This window comes from Chrysochloris asiatica, unplaced genomic scaffold (assembly GCF_000296735.1).
Source record: "Chrysochloris asiatica unplaced genomic scaffold, ChrAsi1.0 scaffold00025, whole genome shotgun sequence".
NCBI lineage: Eukaryota > Metazoa > Chordata > Mammalia > Afrosoricida > Chrysochloridae > Chrysochloris > Chrysochloris asiatica.
Window position 1 is genome coordinate 20,300,056 of NW_006408543.1, and position 14,838 is coordinate 20,314,893.

At 46.2% G+C, this 14,838-nt stretch overlaps 1 protein-coding gene across 2 annotated transcripts in view; it reads left to right on the forward strand.

The window, feature by feature from the left end:
* The window catches only part of FOXN3 (forkhead box N3), a 523,145-nt gene that overhangs the window by 235,388 nt on the left and 272,919 nt on the right, over positions 1–14,838 (forward strand). The window contains exons 1-2 of one of the 2 annotated variants that reach the window (XM_006839583.1): positions 15–138; positions 4,472–5,028. In XM_006839583.1, the coding sequence (XP_006839646.1) occupies positions 4,486–5,028 (543 nt within the window). In that variant the 5' untranslated portion in view covers positions 15–138; positions 4,472–4,485. Of the gene's footprint in view, positions 1–14; positions 139–4,471; positions 5,029–14,838 lie in introns of those variants that run through there. The other variant, XM_006839582.1, reaches the window with a different exon arrangement.

A 14,838-nucleotide genomic window follows, 5' to 3' on the forward strand; every position in this document is an offset into this window, starting at 1 on the left:
CGCCGCCCGCTGCGCCGGGCTCGCCACGCCGCGCCCGCACGCCCTCCATGGGCCCCCCCAGCGATGCCCGCCGCGCCCCGCCAAAGTTTGTCGGCTCCCGCTGAAGGGCCGCGGTGCCCCGCGCCCCGCTCCGGCCAGGTGAGTCGAGCTGTGAGCCCGCCGGCGCCCCAAAAGGTCGGGGGCCACTTGGGTGGAGGCCGGGAGACAACTCGTCCGAGGCGTTTCTGGAGATCTGCAGTTCCTGGGGGAAGGCGCGGACAGGGGGGCCTGGCCGAGTGGGGGACAGGGAACCCCAAGCCGAGAAGTTACCCGGCTCGCAGAGTTTCCTGCCTCGACGTGCAGGCTGTCTTGGTGCCTCGGTTTCTGAGATGACGCCCAAGGGACAGAGTTGGTATTGTCCGTGGTAAACAGGATCCCCGGCTTTGCGCCCGGAGTAGGAGAGTTGCCAATCGAGGGACGACCCCAAGATGAGAAATAGTCTTTTAACAAAGATCCCACCCCCCACCAAAAGTGTGCAGGCTTGGCACCGGCTAGAACGTCTCCGAAGCCCCCCGAGGCCCGACCCCCATCATCCCGGGTCTCTTGGAAGCCCTCTTTGGGCCCTGGAGAAGTTGGGGGACGGTAGGTTTGTATTGATTTGTTTATAAGGGTCGCCGCGGCGCGACCAATAAAAGGTTTATGACATCTGACCGGCAGTGAAGGTATGCGAGCTCCCTACTGCCTTGTAGACCTGGAGAAGAGCAGTTTCCTAGTTGCCTGGCAACGCAGCTGATGGACGCAGCCCGCGGCCAATCGCTGCTTCTGCAGGTCCCCTTGAAATGTTTTTGACAAGTACAGTAGATGCGCGTGGGGCGCGTGCGCGCGGAGGGGGGGGGGGAGTGTCCCAGGGCTCCACAAACTGACTGCCCAGCCCCTCGCTCTGGGTTCCTCAACTTTTTAAAGTTTACATCAAAGATCTATTCTTAGCTGGACCCGTCCTGTCTTTGTCAGTTATTTGGAGACCTGCTAATGGCGGGTAAAAAAAATAGCTTTGCTGCGGCATGGCATTTTCTCTGTGAAAAAGCAAAGAATAATTAAAAAAAAAAAAAAAAAAGCTAGAAATCACACACAATGCAGAGAAAGTCAGGCAAGAACGAAGAGATAGTGATTGAGTGTGCGTAATGTACCCAATAACAAACTGTAAACTTGTTAGGTCCTCAGTGAGTAACGTTTACTTATCTGGTGGAGCAACTTTATTGGCAGTAGATTAAAAAATGTTTGCTGAACTGCAGGCTCACATGACCTGGGTCCCCCCTTCCCCCCCCCCCCTCTAAAACTGAAGGAAAAAAAGATTTGGCAAATTATGTGGTGTATAATAATGGAAAACTCTTCAGCTGTGGTTTCTGGGCACAGCCTTTTCACTGGAACTGTAACCATCAGCAGCTCCTTGTACTGCTGCTTTAAAAGTTGGAGTTTCTGGGGGTGCCATTAACAGTTGGCATAAGGTGGGGGGGGGTGCTGCAGCGCCAAGAGGGATCATGGAGAAGCCCTCTTTCCTTGACTGCCGGTTTTTTTGTTTTTTTCCTACTGGAACCCCTTTGCTGTCAGTATTTGTTGAAAACAAAAGAAAACATGGAGAATAGCGTGTTAGTTCCTTTGGGAAGCTACTGACAAATAAGCAAATTAAAAAGAAAGACAGCAGCAGGTTGTCATAGCAACAGTGCAATTAAATTACTTTACTGTCAGCCATGATATAATTTTCCTGTTTGGGAGCTTAGGAGACATAAAACTTTCATCTGGAGCTGAAGTTGGCTTCACTCGCTGTGTAGGGCACCGAGTACTCTTCTGGATGGATATTCCTGGACATGAAAAATGAGATTTTCTGATGGGACTGGAGGAAACTTTGTAAGAAAGACAGGCTGAATTTTGCTTTGTCCTTAAAGAAGTGTAACTGCCAACTGGATAGCACTTTGCCATATCCCTAAGCCTGAAGATACCAGGTTACGTATGTTTTACAGTGTGTCCTGTGGTAGTCAAGGAAACCTTCTAATTTGACAGAAAAAATATCTGCTGTGGGTGAAGGTGAGGTTTCTGGCCTGCCCTATACTCTTGACCTGTTCCCCCACGGGATGTTTTCTGTCCTTGGAATCCAGTGTATCTTAGCCTTTCCAGTGGACTTCTCAAATAGAATTTCTGTCAGCAGGACTTACTTGTCTACCTTTTGAAAAGTGAGGCAGGTGCAGTTCTTGGGCACCTTTGACGGCTGTTTAGTAGCCCAGGTTTCACTTTCTAGAATACTACTCTAGAGCATCTCTAGCTGAACTAGTAGTTCTTATAAACACGTTGTTAACAATGGACTTGAAATGTTCACGTCTTTGTTTCTGATAGGTTTATTTTTTTCTAGGTAGATTGCTTGACTATCTGTCAGAGCAAAAAAAAAAAAAAATTAAAAAACCCACAAAATACACCAATACATTTCTGCACTGGGAGAGCAGGAGAACTTTTTCATGACCTTTCCATTCTTTGAGTCCTATGTTGTGTGTCAGAGGGTTGCACAGCCTTTGAATCTACATAGGACTTGCCACCCCCTCATTTTTGGTTCTTATCAGATATTATTTTACTCTTTGTTCTAGGTCATTGATAAAAATGGGGATTGGAGGTAGGAGATTGAGAGTGCAGGAAGAATTCTGTAGCAGTTTTTGTTGAGATTGCTTTTTTGTGTTGAAGCTGCCAGTTGCTTTCCTGACTTAAGTTCCTTGCTTGTCTTCACAATTCTACTTGTGTGTGTGGTGCCTGAATTTCCTGTTGTTGTTTTTTTTTTCATTCTGGGGCTAATGTCCCAACAAACTCAAATGCATCTCTTCTTCAGTTCCGTTCTGCAGAATTCTTTATCATTGTTGTGTAGGTTTGCCAGATGTAATTAACGTAGAATTTTTGGTCATGACTTTGGTGGTGGTGGTGATGGTGATGGGGAGTCAAATAAAACACTAGCAAATCGATACTCACTGTGACCACAGTTTTAATTCCAAGGCAGTTGTGATCTTTTTCAAATGGAAACAGCTGAACTTAATCTGAAACAACTGGCTTGAAATTTACAGTCTTCCTCCCCCCCACCCCCCCAAGCAGGATCAACGTGTATAAACAAAGAGACATGCAACATTAATATGGCAGGAATTGTATGCTTACTTTGTAGGTTTATCATGAGGCTTGAAAGAATGTTCCTGTGTATGTAATTCATGCATTGTTGTTAAGTGCTGTTGAGTCAGTTCCGACTCATAGCAACCTTGTATGTTGTTGTTAAGTGCCATCTAGTTGATTCCGACCCATAGCAACCTTGTGGAGTCCTGGTGTGGCACCGTGGGCTAATGCGTCAACTGCAAAGTTGTTTGAACTGCCGGATCGGTGGTTCAGGCTCACCAGCTGCTCCTTGGAAACCCTGTGCAGGGCCGCTATGGGTCGGAATCAACTCGACAGCACTTAACAACAACAACAACAACAAACAGGGTTTCCAAGGAGCAGCTGGTTAGCTTGAACCGCCAACTTTGAAACTCAAGCCGACTTTGCAGTGTAGCGCATTAACCCAAAGCACCACACAAGGACTCCAGTGTCCCAGTGACTTGTCATGGATCTAGAGAGAAAGCATTGGGACATTTCTCATTCTTTTTATGGTTTGCACCATAAACAGTTGCAGTGGTAACTCATGGCGACCTCTTGTGTGTCAGAGTAGAATTGTGCTCCATGGGGTTTCAGAGCTGATTTTTAAATGTAGATCACCAGGCCTTTCTTCTGCAGCACCTCTGGGTGGCAGCCTAGCACATTAACTGTTTGGTGCTGTAGGATAAGCACGCAGTCTCCATGTCAAGATCGGCGGTTCAAACTCACCAGGGTCTCTATGTTCACTATGAGTTGGAACTGACTTGACAACTCTTAACAACAACTCTTTTTGGAGTCCTGGTATGGCACCTAACAATAAGCACTGGACTGCAAGGTCAGTTTGAACTGCAGGGTTGTTGTTAAATGCCATCGAGTCAGTTATGACCCATAGCGACCCTGTGTAGGGTGTTCAAAGAGCAGCAGTTCAAATGCGGTTCAAACTGACTTTGTTTGCAGTTCAGAGCATTAACCCACAGCACCATTCGCTGGTGGCTATGAATCAGAACCAACTCATTGGCACTTCACAACAACAACAACAACAGGACTCTATTTGCACATTAAAACTGCAGTAAACATTTTCAGTCTTCTTTCATTGAAGGGGCTCCAGGTCACTGCTATATCAGGAATAGTGTGGACCGCTTTTCCTTGGTTACACCTCCCTCTGTGTGGTGGGATTGTGGGTTTATGTTGCTCATTGTGGGCACCAGGAGGCAGTGTTCCTATGTCTTGGGGTATATAGAGGTGGCAGGGGGAAGTTAGGAGAATTAGGAGGGGACAAGCTGCTTTTTTCTCTTTTGGATTTTACTAACTCCTCTTTTCTTTCAAATGTGTTTACTAGGAGCCTTCACGTAAATGGGTCCAGTCATGCCTCCCAGTAAGAAGCCGGAAAGCTCAGGAATTAGCATCTCCAGTGGACTGAGTCCGCGTTACCGGGGCAGTGGTTTGTCAAAGGCTCTTCAGGAGGACGATGAGCTCGACTCTCCTCTGCCCGATCCCCGAGTAGAAGAGGGGGCCATGGAAGATGAAGAGCTGACCAACCTGAACTGGTTGCATGAGAACAAGAACCTGCTGAAGAGCTTCGGGGAGTCAGTCCTCAGGAGCGTCAGCCCTGTCCAGGACCTGGACGATGACACGCCCCCATCCCCCGCCCACTCGGACATGCCCTACGATGCCAGGCAGAACCCCAACTGCAAACCCCCTTACTCTTTTAGCTGCCTCATATTTATGGCCATTGAGGACTCCCCGACAAAGCGCCTGCCAGTAAAGGAAATCTACAACTGGATCTTGGAACATTTTCCGTATTTTGCAAATGCACCTACTGGGTGGAAAAACTCAGTGAGACATAATTTGTCATTGAATAAGTGTTTTAAGAAAGTGGACAAAGAAAGGAGCCAGGTAAGCTTGTGTGTCCGGAACCAAAACTTTTCTCAATTAAAAAAAAAAAAAAAAGCCAAAAAACTTGAAGTAATGTAAATTCACAATATTGAAGGAACAGTTTTAAACCGGCAATTTTTATTTTCTTGAGTCCATTTAGATAGTTTTTTTTTTTTTTTTTTTTAAAAGACCCATTCCTGAGACTATTCATTTGATTAGATACTATTTTTCTTATTTATATTGTATTGAGGATTTCCCATTGTAGTAGTAATACATAATCACAAAACGATGGTTGGGAGACTTTCATTGGTTCTCAGTATCATCCCTTAATGATTTGAAGACTTTCAACCGGCAATTTTTCCTTGGGCCTTTTTTTTTTTTTTTTTTAAAAAGACCCATTCCTGAGACTATTCATTTGATTAGATACTATTTTTCTTATTTATATTGTATTGAGGATTTCCCATTGTAGTAGTAATACATAATCACAAAACGATGGTTGGGAGACTTTCATTGGTTCTCAGTATCATCCCTTAATGATTTGAAGACTTTCATTGGTTCTCAGTAATATACCTCAGTGGTTTGGGACTGTTATTGGTGCTCAGAACCTTTGCTCAGTGGTTTAAGGGCTTTCATTGGTGCTCGTTCCCCAGTGGGGATGGGTCACTTTGGTTGTTAAAAGGCAGCCAGTAACCCTGAATATGGATTTGAGAAAAATTGCCACCTAAGGCTAGAGAGAAATGACATTTATTTTCTTGCTGAATACTAACTTGTTGTTGTTAAGTGCCGTGTTGGTATTTTTTAGGTAAGTCTCGAGTTTCCTGGAATAAATGGACTGTAGTGGATATTGGAAATTTTGAGGACACTTATGTACAAGCAAAGGCATGACGTACTCAGGTGACTGTCTTTAAACCAGGTGTGCACCTAAGTGTGTGGCTCCTTTGAAGTCCTAGGTGTGAGAAAGTGACATGAGAAAGGATTGTGTTGAACATTTAACTTGAAAAAAAAAATGTTGGGAGGCAGTTGCAATTGTCTACCTAGCCTTAGCTGAAGCTTCCTTGTTGGCTAAAGAAATCAAACCCCTTGTGTTGTATTTCTTTAATGAATATAATAGGAGGTACAGTGTGGCACTGTAGGTCGGCACTGGATTACAAAGAACTGGTAGTTCAAACCCTACCCAGGGTTGTTATCAGTCAGAATCGATTCACCACCAACAACAATATTAGAATTGGGGAACAAAAGTGTCATGTGACTTTTAAGTTCTGTAAAGGAATGTGTTGTTGTTAAGTCCTATACAGGGTTTTCGAGGAGCAGCAGGTAGGTTTGAACTGCCAACCTTTTGGTTCGCAGTCCAGTGCTGATCCTTCATTGCCAAGGAATGTATCCGCAGCTAAAAGGACATTTCCAGAAAACTGTACTCTGCCCATGTTTTCACACTCTGGCATTTTCCAGTGTTGTTTTTTTTTTGTTGTTTTTTTTTGGTGTTGATAATACCACTGTATGCAACAGCTGTTCCGCTTCTGACCCTTTGTGAAGTTCAGGTTCAGTGTTAGCACCACTATTGTGGACTCAGTGACTTTGCATGGCTGAGGCCTTTCATATCTTTCCCTCCAGAAGCATGTCTGTTTATCATAGATGCTTGAACCTGAGAAAAGTCTCCTTACTTTTGCCATATAAGACTGCAAATAAAGAAGCGGCTAAGTCACAGTTCTCCTTGTTTGACCTGGATTTGTTTGCCATTGCTAGGTATCCAAAGTATATGTTACAGGGGAGCAGGAGTGTTTTGGGGAGTGGGGATGTAGGACTTGGGAGAGATGAGACAGGTGGATGCTAAGGCACTTTGATCACCGGTTTGGACAATACCTAGAGCAAACATGCAAATATGAATATTCCTAGGTGTTCTTGGCCCCTAACTACCTAGGTCCTTTTTGTAATGTTGTAATCATAATAGCTGAAGTGTGAGCAGCTTTTAATTAGGGAGAGGAAGTTCCTTCCACAAGAGTGAAGCCTTTGGCAATCCAAGCCATCCACTGACCTTGTCCTTCCTCCTTGTTACTCAAGGCATTTAAGGACCTGCCTCCTGACATGGTTCTGTTGAGTGTACTAGGCCATTGTTTGAACTAAGAGAAGATCCCGTGCTGCCCTGTACAGAAAGAGCCAAGTCTGGTGTGCTAAGAGTGTATATATAGATGGTTTCTCATGGCAACAAAGGAAAGTCTTGGAGATCAAGTCCAAGCTTGAAATGTAGAGAAGAAAGTGCTACTGAGGTCACCAAAGCCTCATGTCACTGACAAAACAGGGCTTTAAGTTTGAAGTCTTTCTGCAAGCTACCTCATGTCTATGTTGACCATCTCTGTGTGACACAAAGCTGGGGCACATAAAAGTCATTTAGCAAATGCATGCTCTGTAATAGTTTGTTGTTGTTAAGTGTCATTGAGTCAGTTCCCACCCATAGCGACCCTGTATAGGATTTCTGAGGAACAGCTGGTGAGCTTGAACCATTAACCTTGCAGTTTAAACGGCTTTGCAGTCTGGTGCATTAACCCACAGTGCCAGACCAGGGCTTCGTGATGGTAAACTAGATCAATTCCAAATTGTGCAAAAGACTAGGGAAGATAATCCACCAGCCTGAGGAGGCACACACGTGTGTTGGGGAGTGTGTGCCCACCACAAAGAAGGAAGGAGAAGTTCCAGCTACCACCTAACCTCCACCTCCACACACTATACCGGATCCTGGAAGTCAGGCTTTCTAGAGCTGACCTGTGTCAATGGGAGGAAATGTATATGTCACCTGATGAAGGGGAATGGTGTATAAGGCCTTGAGAGTGTTAATCTTCTGCACTGTAGTCTTGTGATTGCCTGGCCACACTGATCGATATGAAGATATTTCTCATCGAATGCCCATCAGCTTTGTGGTTGGAGCTTGTGCCCAGCACCTTCTGTGATGCTCTGAGAACTTAGCGAGTGATGTGACTTTTTCTCTTCTCTCTCTTTTTCTTGGGAACGGTGGCTCCATAGGATTAGCACGGGACTATGAACCACCAGGTTGGAGGTTCGAGCCCACCAGTGGCTCCATTTGAGAAAGATGAGGCTTTTCTGCTCCCAAAAAAGATTTTAAAAGCCTCAGAAACCCTATGTAGGGTCATTATGAGTAGGAACTGACTTGATGGCACTTAACAACAACATTCTTTCCTTGGGTCACTCTAAGGCCAGCCATTAGCTGTTCCATGAGACAGAGGCCACCTGGTCACTCCCAGGGTGCTGACAATGGCTTGGGTGCTCCCAGAGCACTGGTGTGGGCACTGGCCTAGGGGCTTCGCTGGTCTAGGGGATCCAAGGGTTATGGCATGGGTGCTGGCATGGGCGCTGGCCCAGGAGCTCCCAGGGTTGCGGCATGGGTGCTGGTATTGTCGCTGATCCAGGAGCTCCCAGGGTTGTGGCATGGGTGCTGGGGTGGGCGCTGGCCACGTTCACGGGGCTTTCTGGCCTGGTGAGCTCAGTGAGGCTCAGGCATTTGCTCTGATTCTCTGCCCAGTGAAAGTGTCTTTGGCTCTACAGGGAGTCTTTTTTCCCAGGGGATTTTATCTGGTGTGGTCCCTGCACAGAGGTTCACGTGGTGACTAAATGCAACCCCATGTGGGTTAGAGGGTTGAGAAATATGTTAGAGGAATGGAGAGTGGCTGTGAGAACAGAGCCTTGTGCGTTGTATGCAGTGAGTTAGCCGTTCCTTTTTTTTTTTCTTTTAATGTTTTCAAAGTGAAGACTGATCCATTGATACAGTGGTCTAGCCATACAGTGGTATAGTGGCGGTAAAGGTTATGTGCCATGAAGTTTTTCTGACTTATAGTGACCCTGGGTTTCTGAGGTTGTAAATCTTTACGGGAGCAGTAAACCTCATCTTTCTCCCGAGGAACAGCTGGTAGTTTCGAACTGCTGACTGTGAGATTAGCAGCCCGACTTGTAACCACTACGCTACCAGCGAAAGGGGCAGGAAGTCCTAATCCCTGTGATAACATGGGTGAGTCCTGAAAACGTCCTACCCCTTGAAATAATAGGCCCAACACCGATCCGTAACACCTACAAAGGTCAGTGAATAGAGTCCTGGTGTGGCACTGTAGGATAAGCACTCGACTACAGATCAGTTTAAACTGCAAGGTCAGCAGTTCAAGCTCACCAGGCGCTCCTTGGAAATCCTATAGAGCCACTGTGAGTTGGAACCGACTCGATGGCACTTTAGCAACAACAACAACAACAAAAACCAAAATCAATTTGCAGTTTTCAGGGTCTGGGGGACAGAAAAGTATTGCTAAAGGGTGTGTCTGGGCACATGAAAAACTTTTGGAATAGGTGGTGGTGGTGGTATTAAGTGCCATCAAGTCTGTTCCAACTCATAGTGACCCTGTATAGGGTTTCCGAGGAGCAGCTGGTGAGTTTGAACTGCCAATCTTGTAGTTCAAACCAGCCTTGCAGCCCAGTGCTTATCCTACATAGTTTTAATGTCACTGAACTGCACACATGAAAATGGTTAAAATTGCATTTTCTTGGTGGGGGTTTAATGGTGGTGGTGATTATGTGCCGTGGAGTCGGTTCCGACTCATAGCAACCCTGTATAGGGTTTCCAAGGCTGTAAATCTTTACGGGAGCAGAAAGCCTCACCGGTCTCCTGTGGAACAGCTGGGAGTTTCGAACTGCTGACCTTGAGGTTAGCAGCTTGCTTTGTAACCACTCCGCTACCAGCGCTATTTGACCAAAAACAACAACAACAACAAAATGGAGGCACCAATTCAGCTTGAGTTAACTGTGAGGACGAAGGGTAGACCCTTTGCCCTGCAGTTGGAACCCAGACTCAGCTGAATGAACAACTGTTTGGCTGGATGTTTGGAGAAGGAATGTCTGGATTGCATCAGAATCACCTGTGCAGTTAAAAACAATGCCCATCTCTCAGGCCCCACCCTGGAGACTCTGATTCAGCAGGTTTCAGGTGAGCTGAGGAAAGCAGTCTGTTCTAAGCTCCGTTGGTGTCTCTGAGAATCCCTGAATTGAAAGGCTTTTGGGCTCTTTCCAATGCTGAGCGATTTCATCAAGAACACATTCTCATGAATGAATTAGTCAGGGAGAATGGGAGATTTTCCTTCTACTTTTGTCTTTTTAAAGGAGTTTAAATGATAGTTTTCCTATTTCATTATGAGATGCTTCAGACATCCACAGAGGTAGAAAGCATAGTATAATGAGTCTGTATGACCCTCAGCCCCACGTTACCCACAGCCAGACTCAACAGTTGACAGGGTTTTGCCACATTCCCTTCGCTCTTTGCTGTTGTTACTGCTGCTGAAATGTTTTGAAGCAAATCCTAGCCCGTGTGCTTTTATCCCAACGCAGCTCAGCATGCGCGAGTATAAAATAATGAACAGTTTCTTACCTCTCCACAATGCCAGTGTCACTCTTGAAGTTAAATACAATTTTTTTTTGGTGTCACCTAATAATAATAATAATATAAATATATACACATATATATATATTTAAAAAACAACAGGAAATGCGGAGTTACTTCCAATTCATGGTGACCCTATGTCCCATGTATGTCAGAGCAAAGCGCATGCTCTGTAGTTGTCAGCGGCTGACTTTTCAGTAGTCAGCCTGACCTTTCTCCTGTGGTGCCCCTGGGCAGCTTAAACTTGCAGCCTTTCAGTGCGCAGCTGAGCTAATTAACCATTTGTAACCCCCAGGGACTCCATTGCATCCCATGTAAATGTTGACCCTCTCGCTGGGATGCTGAGGCTGAATTCTCAGCCTGCACCCTCCTTGGTAATGTGTCCCCCATCAGCCTTGCATCTGATGGTTTCATCTAGTGGTGATCTTTGTCTAAATCCATTGTGGGACAATTCCAATATCTTTTAATTCCTAGAGCGTGAAAGCCTGGGATAAAGTTTTATGCATCCTAACTAGGGATCTGGTGGTGGTTTTGTGCTGTGGAGTCAGTTCCGACCCTGCATAGTGTTTCCTAGGTTGTAAATCTTTACAGGAGCAGAAAGCCTCATCTTTCTCCTGCGGAATGGCTGGTAGTTTCAAACTGCTGACCATAAGATTAGCAGCCTGACTTGTAACCATTATACTACCAGAGCTCACTAGCTGCTACTCAGAAACCCTATGCAGGGTTGCTGTGGGTTGGAACCGACTTGACAGCCCATAACAACAACTAGGTATCTGAGGATCCCTGGTGGTGCAAAGGTTAAGCTCAGCTGCTAACTAAAAGGCTGTTGGTTCGAACTCACCAGCTGGTGTTGGAGAAAGACTATGTGGCCGTCTGCTTCTATGAAGATTGCATGTAGCCTTGGGCAGCCTACGGGGCAGTCGTACCCTGCCTGCTATGAGTTGGGATGGAGTTTGTTTTGTTTGCTTGTTTATCGAAGTGCGGCTTTTAGGGTGCTAAGATCAGCCTGTAGTGACCTTCCTTGTTGTTGTTGTTAAGTGCCGTCGAGTCGGTTCCGACCCATAGCGACCCTATACAGGGTTTCCTAGGGTGTAAATCTTTACGGGAGTAGAAAGCCTCATCTTTCTCCCGCGGAGCAGCTGGTAGTTTCGAACCGCTGACATTAAGGTTCGCAGCCCGATTCGTAACCACTATGCTACCAGAGCTCCTTCTGAGAGCCAATAAATCGACAGTCAAGTACAGTGATTGTTGTTTTTTGTTTTTTTTCAGACTGGATTCGAAAGGTTCAGTTTTGTGTGTTTCTATTTCTGTGCTTTTTCTTAACTTCTCCACTTGCCACTTTAACGAAAAACATTTTGCCGTAAGAGGCTTTATAAAGGAAACACTGTACAAAAGTATGTGTATTATACCCAGGAGCTGAGTGTTTTCAATCCAATTGTGGTTTATAAATAGAGGCAACTTGTCTTGCTTGAAAGAGGATGGATTGGAAGCCAGGGCACCTGGTTCTGGTTTTGATATCGCCAGTACCTTAAGTTCTACTTTGCCCATGTATAGAAGAAGCAGGAGTCTGTAGTTGCTTGGGGCTTCTTAACCTGGGGATCTTTGGGTGTCAGGGTCTCCCTGAAATGATTGGCACTATGTCATGTGACTATGCAGATGACAGTTTGCTAGGGAGACCATTTGTGTGTTTTAGGTTGAAGCTACAGCTTCTCACCAGGGCCTCTGACCCATGAAGGAGGGGAACCACTAATGTGTGACAACAGTGGATATGGGCTATTTTGTGCTTTCTGGACACAACAACTCAACCTTTCCTCACTACAGCCCTGTGGGGCCGGTTCTACTATCTTCCTTCCTAAAGCAGACAAGAAGTTATGCTAGAGTGACTAAGTAACTTGCCTGAGGTCTCACACACAGCCACAACAATTCTGCACCCCCAGCATACGTTCTGGATTTACCCATGATTTTAGTCCCCTCCTGTCCCTGGAGAAGGACATCGTGCTTGGTAATTAGAGGGTCAGTGATACAAGAGGAAGGTCCAGCAGGTGATGGATTGATGCAGTGGCTGCAACAATGGGTTCCAAAGTAGCAGTGATGGTGAGGATGGCGTAGGACCACCAGCATTTCATCCGGTTGTACATGGGGTTGCTATGAGTCAGTGTTAGCTCGGTGGCCCCTGACAACAACGTAATCAGTGTTCAGAGACTCTGTAGAGGAAGCACACAGATCATCCACCATGACCTGTGTACTGGGAAGGTGTCCTGGAGACCCTGGGGCTAAAATTAAAAGTGTGCGCCCTTTGGAATCCAAGGGACTTGAAGCAAGACTCCACTTTTGCCGTTTACCATTGGAACATCTGCATCCTCACCTCAGAGTCTCCCTCCTCAAGAGCGTTTCCGTTTCCTGTTTCAGTGATGGTCATTTAGGGGGAAGAGATGACTTACTACTTCTGATACATCGTGCTTTTTAAAAGACAGCAGTTTGGCACTGATAGAGAAATTCGTAAAATCAGAGTTTTGTCAGGTGGATGGGAGACACGCAGCGTGTAGCCTCTGTGCTCATTGTGGGGGCTGGGGCTGTTCTGCCAACAACACCCTCTTTCAACTCCTGTCTGCTGGCCTCTTTTCTGTGGTGTGTGCTAAAGGTGATACTCTCTCAGCAGCTCAAGACTTTTCAGGGGTTCTGGTTGCCTGAAATAAACACACCGCCTTGTCATAGACCAAGTATGGTGCCTGAATTCACTTGATAGAACTTTTATGTCCAAGTGATTGGGTGTTGTTGTTAAGTGCCTTTGAGTCAGTTCCAACTTACAGTGACCCTTGCTAGGGTTTCCAAGGAGCAGCTGACTTGAACTGCTGACCTTGTGGTGTGCCGTCCAGTGCATATCTTATAGCTACACTAGGAGTGGTGGTTGTGGTATGGTGGTGTGGTGGAGTCGGTTCCGACTCAGTGACCCTGCATAGGGTTTCCGAGGCTGTAAATCTTTATGGCAGCAGAAAGCTTCCTTTCTCCTGCAAAATGGCTGCTAGTTTTGAACTGCTGAGCTTGCTTGAGCTTAGCAGCCTGGCTCGTAACCACTATGCCACCAGAGCTCCTTGTTGTTGTTGTTGTTGTTATGTGCCATGGAGTTGGTTCCGACTCATAGCGACCCTGTACAGGGTTTCTGAGGCAGTAAATCTTTACTGGAGCAGAAAGCCTCATCTTTTCTCCTGCAGAACAGCTGGTGGTTTCGAGCTGCCGACCTTGTGGTTTGCAGACCGATTCGTAACCATTACACCACCAGAGCTCCTTGGGCCCATGTAAATAAGGTGTATAGGACTCTAAGGCTGGGATTGTTTAGTTTTGCCCTCCTGGTAGGTTTAAAAGGAGCCAGCTCAGAAGCAGAGACAGAAGATCTCAGGACCATCAAGAAGGAGGAGCATGAGAGAAGCGTGAAGTCCCTACCTAGAAAAGCAGCAACGACCTAATGAGACAGAGTGTCTATAGGCTCTAGGGTCATGGACTGAGGCAGAGGCCAAGGGGTCACATGGCTGAAAGGCCCAACACAAGACTGAGGTGTGCCTGCAGGATGGCAGACAAGAGTTGTTCCTGACTGGAGTACTTCTGAGTCCTGAATTGGTTTGATCCTGAATTGTACCCTGTTCACTTCCCTAATAAATCCATAATCTTAAGTATTGTTATGAGTTCTGTGTGGCCCTTGCAATGGATTGTTGAGCCCAGATGGGAAGCAGAGAGGGCTGTGGGAGGGGTAGTTGGTGTCGGAATAAAGTAAAGAAGGTTGTAGGGTGGAAGCATGTCTGGATCTCTGCATCCTAGGAATTGGCCTTGGACTGACTGATTTTGAGTTGGCTTCTCTTTGCACTTTGTGAAACAAGGGGACATCAGATGTGGTCCCCACCTGGTTTTAGCACCAAGGAATCAGAGGCTTTTCCTGTGAAGCTCCTCTGTGGTGTCACGGAGCCAGCTGTACCATTCTGGGCGACACTCCCTCCCTCGTCCTATTCAGTTACCTCTTCTCAATATTAGTCCTTTGTGAGTCTTCTGTGCATGCGATGGTTTGCCTGGGGTGGAGTGTGGAGGAGAAGTGGATAAGTGGGGTGAGAGCACGTTAGGTATTCTTTGGCTTTGGGTAACTGTATGTTGCTTTGCCCGCTCATTCACTTAACAAGCTTTCTACAGTATCTGTGCCCCTAGACTCAGATTTACAAAGCGGCAGCAGTAATGGGCTGAAACATTACAACTGTGAGGATAGTGCAGGACCTGGCAGTGTTTCATTCTATTGTGTATAGGGTTGCTATGAGTCGGGACAGACTCAACAGCACCTGACAACATCCAACAACTATAAAAAGTGGGGTCTCTATGAGGTGAGATTGCTTTGATGGCACTGGGCTTTTTTGGTTTGGGCT